This window comes from Nylanderia fulva, unplaced genomic scaffold, assembly GCF_048542155.1.
Source record: "Nylanderia fulva isolate GAGA-0341 unplaced genomic scaffold, ASM4854215v1 Scaffold22, whole genome shotgun sequence".
In the NCBI taxonomy this organism is placed as follows: domain Eukaryota; kingdom Metazoa; phylum Arthropoda; class Insecta; order Hymenoptera; family Formicidae; genus Nylanderia; species Nylanderia fulva.
The window spans coordinates 737716-752494 of NW_028190285.1; the positions used below are offsets into that span (position 1 = coordinate 737716).

Here is a 14779-nt window from a genome sequence, read left to right on the forward strand (position 1 = left end):
TGGGAGGGTGAAAGGGGAGTTTTGCAATTTCCGCGACATACGTTTCTGTCATATCGTCGTGTATAGTCAAAGGCGCGCCTGCGATATCGCGCGCCATATAGCTTCGGCATATTTTTCATGGAAATTGCCGAACAATCTAGCGGAAGAAAAGAATAAGGAAAGCAAAATACATTAAAGGCTGGGTGGAGGAAAGAAGGGCACGCAGAGACGTAAAAAGTCGGCGTATACTCGGGGTGCAGCGAGTCTATTAGTGGCCGTCTGGGTTAAACTGTGTTTGGCTTGCGGGCTCGGCGCGGCCATCTGGGTGGATTATCAGCGACGTAGAAGTCGAACCGAACGTCCGACTAACTCTCTCCTTGCTGAGAGACCGCAAGGGTGCGGTGGTCTACTAACCGCCCGATAAAGCCGTGGCTTTTCGGCACGGAAACGCTTCGAGAAAATAATTAACTCCGTCCATTCCGGCGGTTCCTTCGATTTACATGGGCTTCACCGCGTTGCGAGCGAGTACGTGAATCCTCATTCTGTCTAGAGGGACAGCTAACGTATAGAGGTATCTTGATTTGACGTGGCAGTAGCAGTGCTCTGTCATGTCGAGCTGTTCCGTCATGTTCGTACTATTGTGCGTGTGACCGTGTATGTTAGATTTATGATATTCGAGGAGATGGGATGTTATATGAGAAGACTCTATCGTGTAGAGAATGCAAGACGAAACGCGTGTATATATGAGAAAATTGATAACAAATTAATTTCCATTAGCTATATACATATGATAGAATATAAATTTAGTTATTAAATAAAAATAAAAGGCAGATTGTTAGCGAGTTTGTGATTTGATTACAGAATTAAATATTTACTGCATTAATTGATTTTTCTTAATTGCAAAAATTTCAATTCCATCATTTTTATATATGCACATCTTGTCAATCGTTATCGTAAAGTCTGCTTGCACCGTCTCTTAGTTCGATGAGGCTTGCATAGAAATTGACGATTTTGAATCGACGTTTCAAGTCGAGTAGGCTTTTAAGCTCCGATTTGTCGGCAAATACATCCATCTGCTTCGCCTTTTCAAAGAAGGATTTAACTTTCGCTCGACGTCTAACGATAAAAAATGTTTATCGTTGAACAAAAGAGGAAATTATTGACTGATTTATCTGACTTATTAATTTCTGATTTGCAATTTATTTAAAAAATGTTTATTTCATTACTCGAAATTTTTGAATAATTAATTAGTCTGGCGAAAGTCGTTTTGTTTTTTTCATTGTAAGAAATAAAGATAGGAACTGATACTATTATTAGTAAAAATTGGAAAATAAATGGACGAATGAAGTAAATCATATTTTAAATTGAAGTTACTTTTAATTTATTAAAAGACCAACTGCTTTTTCCATTTTAAAGGAATGGAAATAGATGCAAATTCATTATTTCGAGCGTAAGATTACGATTTACGATTTAATATCCATTTTCTGAGCGCATTCACACTTGATATTACTTTCTATGCATTGCGTATAAATTAAAAATTCAGAAAAATGCAGCAGAACTAGAGAAAGAGAAAGAGAGAATAAGAGAGCAATTACTCGGGCAGCTTCTATCTATTAAAACAACGTGTTTAGCTTGCCGTGCTTGTTGCGCCCCACGACCGCGCGCGAACGCTAAGGCTGTCATCGACGTCCTAGAAACAACTTCGGCAACACGGGAAGCGGAATATTAGTGAACAATGGTGGCCATAATGCTTCCTGCCGGTTATAACGCCAAGCGTACCTGTTTGCAACTTGAGTCAAGCGCAAACCTAGGATTGGATGGCAGACAATTTAAGCTCGGCTTACGATTTAAACAACGGTTGCTGTACAAGCGGGCCTCTCCATCCACCCTACCGCCCCATTTAAACACTCTTACAACTACCCAAATGTGGTATGGATTAATTCATTCAACGTCCCTATCTGCATCTGGGAAGGGGCTTTCGGGCGCTTAAAGCGGGAAATAAATCTATCCCGCGCGGCGAGTCTCCGAGATCGCAAGCAGCAAAGAATCTAAATTGCGGTTGCCGTTGTAATCCATCGTTGTCACCCGCGCGAAATAAATGATATCCGTAATTGTACCCACCCGTACATTTTATTAAGCTGGCCATTGTTCGCCGCCGAAAGTAAACTGTCTAGTGGTGCGTATTTCCGCGTCGTATATATTTCGCACTGAATACGGTCACCACTTTATGTAAATACGAACAACGACCTTCGTATCGGACAAATGAGAGCGTCAGAGACCTGACAATCACGTTTCGGTACAAATCAACCGGGCAATGCACCGCCTCTATTCGCGATTTCGACCATTTTGCGAAATGCTTGGAAAAATAAAATGTATATCGATACTTGAGCGACGTGAATTCGGGTGAAACCATTTTGGCGACATCTCGGATTGTGACGATAATAATTTCTTAATTTGCAATGCACTTTCGGCGCGGGACTGCGAAAAATAAAATGTGTATTCGTACATATCAATACTTGAGCGACGTGAATTCGAGTGAAACCATTTTGGCGACATCTCGGATTGTGACGATAATAATTTCTTAATTTGCAATGCACTTTCGGCGCGGGACTGCGAAAAATAAAATGTGTATTCGTATATATCAATACTTGAGCGACGTGAATTCGGGTGAAACCATTTTGGCGACATCTCGGATTGTGACGATAATAATTTCTTAATTTGCAATGCACTTTTGGCGCGGGACTGCGAAAATAATGGTCGCTGCGTTAACTTGGCGTCAAAAGTTCCGGGCGAGCGTTTAACATACGTCCGACGCCATATTTATGAGCCATGAAATATTTCCGTGTTATAATTGCGCCTTAAAGCCTGAATTCATAATGCCCATTCTCCTCAAGCGCTGTATCCCCGCCCCCTTTTGTGCCCGTTGGGCACTTAAAAAGAAAGATATGCAAAGGGCATTAAATAAATTTACACTCTCGGTGCTCCCTCGCTCGTCGCGCGAACGCGCACGTGAACAGATTACTTTCCTTTCTTTTTCCTTCTCGTTCCTTTAAGTCGGATTTACGATATCGCGAAATTCGTTTATAATTTTTACGGTGGCCCTAATGAGGGTTTTTCGTGTCCGAGGCTACATCCTGCTTTCTCGTGCTTTCTCTCAGAAACGACCTTTTTCTCACGGAAAATTATAACGCCGATGTCCCTTAATGATACACCGAGGGATCATACAAACCATATAAATGATGTTAATTTGATTAATGAATAATTAATTCATGAATTTAATGTATTCGCGGGACATAACAAAAATGTCAAAATCTGAAAGAATAAAACGAAGCGAGCGCGTCTCTTAATGGACAAGTAAATTGTCAAGATGCTAGGATAATCGAGAAAGAACTAATTCGATCGAGAATTGTATGATCGTGTCAAGAATAAATGAGAAACAAACAGGAATACCGTATGCTGCTTTTCTAGCGCCGTTTTATTCTTGGTGCTTTTAATTTCGAGCCACAAAGCTCTTTATAGTATATCCGCAAGGGGTATAATTACCCACGAAAGAGAAGAAAGCTGGCATTGAATATTTTAGCTCCCGTTCCTTCTAGCTGTTTCGCAAACCTCTCTTCTTCCCCTTCTTATACTCTCACTTCTCTTTGGCTATGGGGTACTAACACCCCTCGTTTCGTACCGAAAATAAGAACGAATAAGCCGAAGAGAGCGAGAATGGAAAGTATTCTAACTATTTTTATCTTTCTAAGGTCTTACGGTCCTAGGATTAGCTAGGAAAGTTACGTCAGACATTTTGTGGTCAGCTTTGCATAAGTCTCAGATCTCTCTCTCTCTCTCTTTCTTTCTCTATCTATCTCTCTTTTCCTCGTTACTTTCCACGTTGTTTCGTATTCCATCTCTTTATTTCGCGATTCTCGGTTCGACTGTACGTATGTCCAATAAAAATGTAGGACTGCGCATTAACTTCTATATCTCTCTAATCCGACAAGCTATTTTGCTTTTGAGAGTTTAAGTATATTACTAAATTGCTGATTCGCCATTCACAGCAGTAATTTACAAAATTTCGAGTTTAAAAATTATTTATGAATAAACACAATTAAAGTGTTCTTCCAAATATCAGGCATAACAGTCTATAAAACAGTTTATAAAATATATTTATAATAATTAAAATATATTTTTAGATTTTTTGTTTTAATATTATATTAATTTCTTTCATTAATATAAAAATCAGAATATATATTTTATAGCTAATGAAAAAATTGATATACAATTGTGTAAAAAAATTTCAAGAGAAGCGATGCTTTATTTTATGAAAGTCAGCGAACCAGTTTATCGTTATTATAATTAATATAAAGAACGATCGCGAGATATGATATTTAATGAGTGATTCAAAGTGTTATGTTGGTTTTTCGTGTTGTAAAAGTCAGCAGATTTTATTTTATCGTCATAGTTAATATAATAAGGGGACGGCCAACGAAAATGAATTGCATCGATATGCAAATGCTCACCGAATGTATAATCAATGTAATATATTCCAAAAGCATTTTTTCCACTGTAATATCGTTACAAATGAATACGCGTACTGATTACATTTTCCTTCCGGTGATTTAATTCATAACATAAGCTTATAGGATTCGAAAAAATAATGAAACGTTCGAGTATGCGCCGATAGTGGCAAATTAACAAAGTTATCACCTCGCGAAGGGGTGAAAACTTTGCAAAGTAATCTTCGGCGAGTTCATCTTTACAGGCCGTACACGTCCGATATAAAGTATCTCACGTTGTTGAAGGGAAAAAAACCGGAAGATCTGTCTTTCGTGACGCGTTTCGCCTCTTCGAACAATTCCGCGCAGCCGGTGTTCAAGAATGAGGTATAAACCGTTGATAAATGATCACGGCAGAAAGAACAGCCTCGTAATTGTAGTCTTATTAATGGCTCGCAACTGCACGCCTGTAACGACCTGTAGCTATAACACGCATCTCGTTTGTATCTCGCAACCGTAATCTGCCAATTTACGGCGTGAAATCGCTAGTAGCACGAGACCGTGCACGAAAGTATTCAACGGTATTCAAAATATGAGCGCGATAAACATAGTATCCACAGAATAAATCCCCAATTATTTGGAAAAATATGAATTCCTGTCTCGTTTATATTCACTTGTCACACATTTTCCATATATACAATATTTATATATCTATATTTACAAGTTATTTGAATAACTCTTTTTCAAAAATTTAGAGAGAAAAAAAGAGAGAAAGAGATTTTATCTCCATAAATTTATAAATTAATTTTAACTTTGGTTATCAATTTTTTTGGGAGAAAAGTTAAAAGAGTAATGAAAAAAATTTTTCTTTGCAGCGATATACTTCAATTTCGTTCGATAACTTAAATTATATTTCCAGGATGTCTCGGGGCCAAGGGGGATGGTCCGACGAGCCTTGCACTTCCGGTAGTGCGAGTCGCCGCAGTGGAGCGCGGCAAATGGCGGGATCGTCCTCGAGAACGTCAACTTCCGCCTTGGAGGAGCGTGCTTCCGGTACTACGCCGTGTAAAAGTGGGTTCAGATTAGGTGTCTACGGTTGGAGAAAAAGATGTCTCTACTCCCTCGTATTGACCCTCATGATCATCGTTATTCTCAACCTCGCTCTTACCGTCTGGCTTTTGAAAGTCATGGGATTCAGTTCCGTAAGTTTATAAATTAATGACTCAATTATTTTAACGTCACACACCATCAATATGAACTCATAAAATTAATAAATTTATCAATAATGTTCTTTCTTAAAAGCTTAATAAAAATTTAAGATAGTAGATAAGAACAAATTGACACATAATATTGATCAAATGTTGTAAAAAATCAGAGTATTATTTTAGAAAAATATTCTACTTATAAGAAGCTATTTTTACATACTTTCCTTTTCGTTTTCTACTTTTTAATTATATAAAATATATATTTTCAGTAAATAAAAATTCACACAGATTTCTAAAAAAATTTAATCAATTCTGGGAGCAATTGCATGATTAATTTCGCGTATATCGATTAATTCGCGAATTTTACATATTTAAACTTTCGTAGTAAATCAGAAATATATATATATATATATATATCAAGGGTGTATAGGGACGCACTTTGGCTAGGCCCAGAACGGTCCTTTCCGGTTAGGATCTTCTGCTATAAGTTCGACCTGAATAGGGACGTATGTAACTTTTCGACAGTCATTAAAGTCGACTTCTCTGCCTTGCGGCTTGGAATTAGTTTCGCGCGAGTTCCTGAGCCTGAATAACAAGCCTCGACGAGGGTGCCGGCTCGTGCGAGCGTGGGATGCATCACCGACGATTTGGAGGATGAGAGAGAGGGAAAGGTGGCGTGAAGCGCGAAGGTGGTTAATATAATTCGCCGTAATTGCCGGAACCGTTACATCGACGCCGTGGTGTTTCCGTCGCGGAAAATTGTCGCTTGCACTTCATACTTCTCTTTCAGACTTAATTCGGTCGCATTACAATTACTCGCTGGAATCGACCGGAGAGATGGGGAAAAGAGGGCGAGGATTCATTAGTAAGTAAGTCGGCAATGTTCGAGCGTTTCTCCTTTTGTTCTTCGCAATCTTGGAGAAACGCGACCCATACCAACTTCTTGAATGCGATAATGGCTGTAATGTAAAGATCGTTTCAATGTAAATGTCTATGTTGCGCGCGAAGACCAACTTGCTCACGACTTTTTTAACGCGACAAATCACTTCAAAATGTATGCATCTTATTATATAAATTTCTATAAACGAATAATCGTGCGTAATAATTTTACTACTTATGCTACAATGCGGAAAATAAAATGAAATAAAATCAGTATAATTTTTCTTCTCGATAAACCAAAAATGTCTATGTTGCGCGCGAAGACCAACTTGCTCATGACTTTTTTAGCGCGACAAATCACTTCAGAATGTATGCATCTTATTATATAAATTTCTATAAACGAATAATCATGCGTAATAATTTTACTACTTATGCTACAATGCGGAAAATAAAATGAAATAAAATCAGTATAATTTTTCTTCTCGATAAACCAAAAATGTCTATGTTGCGCGCGAAGACCAACTTGCTCACGACTTTTTTAGCGCGACAAATCACTTCAAAATATATGCATCTTATTATATAAATTTCTATAAACGAATAATCATGCGTAATAATTTTACTACTTATGCTACAATGCGGAAAATAAAATGAAATAAAATCAGTATAATTTTTGTTCTCGATAAACCACTTTAAAGAGTAAAATAATAGCTGCACAATGCACTTTGCAATCACCTGTAACACACGCCGATTCGTTCGATTCGATTTTCATGCGCGCAGAAACTCACATAAATTCTTTCAATCCACTTTATCGCCCGGTCGCATAATCGTACCTAACGCTTTCGCTTCTGCAAATCGCAGCATTCCCACGTACGCGAGAGAGGTGCAACAATGCCATGGATTCGTCGGCGATTAAGCTGGTGCCTAGTTCGCTCGATTAAGGCAAAAACGATCGTGGTACTATTCGCCTCGCGTTCCCGCCAAGCTGCTGCTACTGCGACTCCCTATTCACTATTATCGAATTTATTCGAAATCGAAAGGAGTTCCTGCGATCTGGCGCAATGATCCCTCGATGGGGACTAAACTCGGTAGAAATTGAGTATCAATCCGTAAGTAAGGTGCCTGGGAGCAGCAGGGATACCCCATGGGAAATGTAAGTCTCTGCCACTTCTTTCCCACCCCTTTTCACCCTTTCAACTCTCTCTCTCTCTTTCTTCTTGGATTCTTTCCCGTTTTACGCTAGTTCCGTCAATTTCTTGCCTCCTTCTCTTGCCTTCACATCTCTTATCCCATCCTCCCACAGTGATTCTCTCATTTGATCTCCCATCCGGTTTTTCTCTAGCTTTCCTCTTTCTCTTTCTCCAACTCCCTTTTTTTCTCTAGTTCCCACCCTCTCTCTCTCTCGAAACATCCTTCAACGCAGTTAATACTGCTCGATTCACGCCGAAAACTTTTCCAACTAACGTGTCGTTCTTCTCTCTCTTTCCCACCTTCGTTCGTCGTAAGTCGTAATTAGAGGAGCGATAATTAAACTCTCGTTTATCGGCCGGTATTCGTGCCGATAACTCATGTCCGATTAATTGTGCGACTCGGTAAATCAGCGAGACAATCAATTACGAGTTCGAGCGCGTTAATTATTGCGCGCGGTCGGGTTGCGGGCTGCTCCGGCCGACGATTTACGACGATTTCGATTCACGGTGACGGATTCGACCGGGATATCTCGGAAAAGTCGAATGTAAAATTCCTCGTTGAGTCTGTGTCGGCGCGAGTCGAGCGACCGCGGTTACTATATAGAGATATGGTTTGTGCGTGGTAGTTTATAGAGTAAGAACGTGATTTTGTAATACGATGTACATACGTGAAATTTTGCGAGAAATGGATGGAATTTAGCGTATAATCGGATTGATCGAGCAACTGCATAAAACTGAATATAACTCTATAATTCCATTTTCATCTGCACAATTTAGACTAAATCTATCTTGAAACAAATAACATTTCGTAGTAAATGTAACAATAGGAAATATTAGTGATAAATTCTAAATATATTATCATAACACCGAAAAAATTGTATTCTTAGCACCAAGAAGATTCTCTTAATTTAAGAAATTTCTCTAAATTTTAGTATATTTTTTTCTGAAAATAAGAATAAATTAAGAATATCATCTTAAATTAAGAGGATACAAAACATCCACTATGTCCCGAGCTTTTTATAATGTGCCAAAAAAGTGGCAAGAAACCGAAAGAATATTTGAAATTAAGATACTTTTATATTTTCTAATATAATTAACCATATGACACTTGTGCAAGTTTGAAAATAAGATTTACAAAATAACCAAGGATGACGCAAATTACATAACGATGTTTTCAGCGTTATAAGATGTCTCGAAATTATTATATATATATATATATATTACAAGAAAAATAAAAAAAATAACGTTTATTTTAATAATAATATATTAAATTAAAAATTAAAATATTTCGACGAATTAAATAAACGAGCAAATATTATTTTTATTTCGGTTTTTCGTTTTTTTGTTTCTTTAACTCTTATTGTTAGTACATATCACGCACTGTAAATGATAGAAATGCGATTCGGTAATACGTATTTATTATAGTGTTATATACTATAAACTGGCGTCGCTAGTTACAGATACCGCTGAAATCAAAAGTCTCCAAGATAGAGTCGGAACTCCTCGAGACTTGGTTGATATCCATCTAGAAGTTTTCCTATACGAGGCATTCCTCCTAGGCGAGTGAAAGCGCGATGCACTCGCGAACCGGGAAATATTTCATGCCCACGGTACTTCTCCCTCGCCTTTATCCACCCATCCTTCCCGACCATTCATATTTGATGAGAGTCTCGGTCTGCCTCCCACTGCCTCTTTTCACTCTTGGGTTGCCCCGTCTCGACCAACTCCGGCCGATGTCCCATCCCTCAGCCGCAGACGAGAGAGAAAGAGAAAGAGAGATACCGCGAAGAAATTAAATCATTTTTCTCAATTAAGAAAACCGCCTCGCCCTCATAACTGCAAAACTTTTGCCTCGGTGGAATTAATTAAGAGCACTCGATCGGGGCGCTTTATTAATGAAGTCCGGTTTCGTCGCGTTCGATGCTACCGTTAATAATCGGATGTACATGACGTATTTCTTATCGCGATATATTTATTTGGAAAATCGTGCGGAATGGAGACAAACTTTGCTTCAATTAACCTTTGCGATAAAAATAACAACCGACGTTCCTTTTTTTAGTGAAAATTAAACGTTTAATATCTTTTCACAACTCCTAAGTATCTTAGTACAGCTAAGCTTCTTATAATTTCAAGAACTTCCTTCATTTATCATTTATATTTTTCACTACTCAAGATTTCGCTTCGTCAATGTTTTTAATATTTTTTTTAATTATATCGTTTCTATTTGCAATCTTCGATTGCGTTGTTCGGGAAAAAATTTTATCGATTACGCTTGCACTTTTACGCTGATACGAAAAGATTTTCTTTATAAAGCGCACGTTGTCGTTCATGAGTATCAATATTTCGGGCTCTTTTCGGGATTCCTATCAAGTGGAGAGGTCTTAGGAGAGATCTTCGATTACGGACAATATATAATACAGCCTGAAACGTTATGTCGAACGGAGTAGTATACGGACACTATATTGGCACTAACGGCTTACATACATGGCCATAGCGAACAGATGCCCCTTCCACCTAATATCGCTTGCGGGACCTTACCCTCTATAACCCTTGTATCCATAGAGAATTCACCTGTATACATTCCTTCCTACACATCCCCTGCGAAGATACATATTGCACACGCGCTCCACACCCGCATACAAGGTGAGTCCTTTCGCAAGCGTCCCTTTCGCAGAGAATCAATTGAAATTCATGTCTCCAAATGAACACTTCTACTCAAGTCGTATACATTCGTGCACATTTCCGTTAAATCGCCGTCAGTGATATCGACACTTTATAAATATTTGTTAAAGAATTTTTTTTTCTACTACGACAATTTGTGAAATGTTCGAAATGTGCAATATATATATAATAAAAATAACTCTACTCTCCGTTTTTGTCGAAATTAAATTTATAATTTTATTGGAAATGATATATAAATTATGTACGATTATTTCAATTAAGCATACTTAATATAGCTAATATTTTTGAAATTATTGTCAAATGAAATTTAATTAATATTGATGGCAATCGAAGTGTATAATCTAATAATTATGCAATTATAATATTTCTATATCATTACTAGTAATTTATGTACCAAGAGATACTGTATGAAATAAATATATATTTAAATATTTCACTTTATTATTTTCGTAAAATAGACACTATGTCATGAAAAAAACTTTATAATTACAGTGATTTATGAAATGTTTCAAATAGATATGCAATATGATAGGAATATATATATTCTCCAATTTCAAAATTAAATTTATAATTTTATGATAAAAATAAATTATGTAAAATTATTTTTTAGTCAAACATTTAATATATATTTAATATTTTTGGAATTACTGTCAAATAAAATTCAATTAATGGCAAATTTAAATGCATAATTTAATTATTATATTATTGTAATATATTTGTTATTTCGTATATCGACAGATACATACTTTTACATCTCTCTTGATAGATATTCTACATAATATAAAAAATGTATACCGACAAATTTTGTTAACATAAAAAATGTCTATATAAATTTTAAATAAATAATTCGAGACGGGATTTTATCACATTTTTCAATTAGAGAAAGAGAAATAAAAATAAAAGTGATAATAAATATTAAAAACTGTCTGCAACTGCAAGTTTTTTGACAGGAATTAATCACGAATGCGTCGTACGTGTAGGAATACGAGTGATCACCCTGTATACTATACATGCATATGGTGTGTTAGTATTAAAGGATGTCCATTATAGCACCTAGCCACCAAGTGTAAGTGCAATATAGCGGGTATAGCGCCATGAATTTTGAACGTATAGCAGTGCCGTAGTACGTTAGTGGTAGCGGTTATAGGTTGGTTCGCGTGGAAGGCCGAGCAGACAAGTTTATTGTTTCCAGGGATTTCGCGCCAAGCCACAGGGGAACCATCGTACGAATCTCCCATGAAGGCTCTATACTTTATGAATTGATGTCCTTTAAACAATTGTTTTTATCGATCATTTTCAACTTTAGTAGCATATATAACTGTCATCCTAATAATAATTTTTTTGGAGATATTACTAGTTAGTCTAACAAATAGAATAGATCGTAAACATTATATATTTAAAAATATATATACTGCTTTTATATAAAAAAAAAAAAAAAAAAAAAAAAAAATTCGATATATTTTATCATAAGTCGTCTAAATCAGTTACAATAACTATAAATGTAGATTATGCTCCACATCGTAATTCCGCTTTTCATATCGCCGATCGACGAGCGAGCCTCGTCGTGAGCCAAAAGTCAACAGAACAGATATTTGTCCCACAAAAATCGCCGCGGCGAAGATTTAAATTCGGCAGTCGCATTACGCCAGCCGTCGCGACGTTTTTATCGATTTCCCATTTCGAACCACCGATCCCGTAGCCCTACGTCACATGCCAGATTGGGGTTATAGGTTTCCTCCCCCGCTATCCCATTTTCCTTCCCCCGATATTGCATAATCCGTAGAGATGTGTGTCGTGCGGCGTGTTTCCGGTTGACCTACAGTGTACGCGAAAACTGCAAAGATTTCTATCTAAATACGGTTATCATCTCAGTAGCGAATGTTAATGTCAGGCAATATGAAGCAAATTATTGTATCGAAACTGAAAAAAAAAATTCGGGAAGAAGAGAAGAAGACTCGGCCAGGTATATTATTGAGAGAAGATTTCAAAAGAGACGAGAGTACGCCAACATTAATGATGCCTCGAGGGCGTCTCCTCTCTCATCTCCGGAATCTCCTTTATATAATTGTTATCATTAGCATAAGAAGAATATACACATCTATATATCTACAATATATATTATACATATATATTGTAAATAAAACAGCTGTCACGCTGCGTTGCAGATCTAAGGCTGCTCGTTATTTTAGGGGAAAAAATTTCGAGAGAAAATTCTCCGCCAAAATGATTCGTTACGGCGACACGATTTTTTTATACGTTGTTACGCGCCGTTATCTCATCTCTTGTATTGATGTGTTTATTGCACGAGTAAATGTAGCGAAAATCAATCAAGATTTTAACAAAATTGAGAAAGAGAAAGAAGGAGAGAAATTCTTTGATCTCTTCAAAATATTAAATGCAATTGCAACTTTTTATATTTTATAAGAATAACATAGGCTAATTTCATAGAGAGAGCGTGAAGGAATAGTTAAATTAAATTCGTCAAAGTAGCATTAATATACTAATGAAAATTAAACGGAACGTATAATTATAGTAAATGCTGCGTGTATTTAGTCCACAGATGGAAATACCAATATATTACTTCGCGTCGACCAGGGAATATAATCTTCCCGTTAATTCGCCGTGAATTGCGCGTGAAGGTGACCCAGACGAAATTGTCACCGGGATATGCGAGTTAATCCTCGCAAGACGCATCAGAAGCCCTCTCGATTTAACCCCTACGCTGTTACACGGTAAAATAACGAAATTACAACATCGTGATACGGAGAGGATGATAAGAGGATGGTCGAGGACGGACCTTGAATTCGGTTATGACTGGCGAGAGGGATTCATCGTCGCCGAGGATCCCCCGAGGAAAAGACGGTGACAGGATTCCGAGTCGGATTAGCTCGCGGCGCGGCGTAGAAGTTAGGCGAAACTGCTAACGTCGTCGTCCGGCTTGGGATAATTACGTGAGGTGCATTAGCGTGGCCGCACGTAACGTAGCGTCACGTGCATATGTGTAATCACCGCGACGTACGTGTGAGACCGCGAAACGTCTGTCGTGAAAGGTGTATGTACGACTTCACCTATTCAACGATGTGCAGTCGTACAAATCCACGCGATATGTAACGTCCCGTTCTCGTAAAGGGCTTAAACGGTTATCGTTATTTTTGATAATGACGTCTCTCTGGCAATCCTCATCATATTCGACGACGCAAAATAAATAGGCGACGAGAGAATTAATTGCGCGATTATAAATCTGCATTAATCGTTATATTGTAACTAAATTGATATAAAACTCTAATGAAAAGAAAAGGAAAACAATAGATATTGTATGGGAGCTACATTTTTTTGACGAAAACTAGCGTATTATTTCCTGGGTGCGAATGTAATTTCCGACTTCCGCGGAATGAGATATGCACGCGAATCGGCTCGCGAAAATGGCGTGGCGCGCGCGTTCAGAGCGCGCCGACTTCTATTCATCTGCGTGAACGAAATTCATTGCAATTGAAATCTGACTACGTCCTGGCGTGAATTTCATACGGATGTAAATTTATGTTAAAGCAATTTAGAAAATATATTCCTCGGTTTTCGCTGTTGCTTTCTAGCGGAACTGAAATAATAACCGAAGGCATAATTCAAAATTCTCAGAAAATTAGCAAATTTATTTCAAGTATAATTTTTGTGTCATCAATATTTAATATATATATATTTAAAACATTTGATATTAAAAATTAAATTATAGCATTGTATTGCAATGTGTATTTTCTGATCGTCTAGATTGTTGTTAAAAATAGATCATTACAAAGTTAAAAAAAAAGCTTTTAAAATAGAATCAAAATGTCAGAGCTACAAATTCAATAAATTACTTTTTTCTCAGATATCTCGTTTCTTTCTATTTAAAAAAAAAACTCGTAATCATATTAAAAATTATTTAACTTGTAAAACAAAATAATTCTAATGAAAAAAGGTTAAATGATATATCGATTAAATTTGTTCAAGTTCAAGATATACTAACATAAAAGCATATAACCGTATCTTTTCTTGGAGTGTCTGAAACAATGCTTATCTCGATAAGGAAGCGACGAAAAAATTGACCACGATTAAAGCAGGCGTGGCGCTAAAACGGGAAGCCTTTGTAATCCTTGTAAATAACGTGCTTTATATTAATTTATGGACGACCAACCGAGTAATGTCGAGCCGACGTCGTTACGATGATATACGCTTACGAGGGGTGTTATTTGGATTTCATTACGTGCCGCAACCGGCGCCACCCTGCCAGCACCCTTGTCGCGCAAATCACGTGTCTCGATATTCACAGGAATTTGGAACGAAATGCGCGAGATATAAAACGATGCGTTATTTTACCCCCTGCAAAAAA

At 37.3% G+C, this 14779-nt stretch overlaps 1 protein-coding gene across 1 annotated transcript in view; it reads left to right on the forward strand.

Moving 5' to 3' along the window:
• Scgdelta (sarcoglycan delta) overlaps positions 1 to 14779 on the forward strand; it is a 299973-nt gene that overhangs the window by 271191 nt on the left and 14003 nt on the right. Inside the window, 1 exon segment of the mRNA XM_085482904.1 lies at positions 5383 to 5665. Coding sequence (XP_085339030.1) covers positions 5383 to 5665 — 283 coding nt within the window.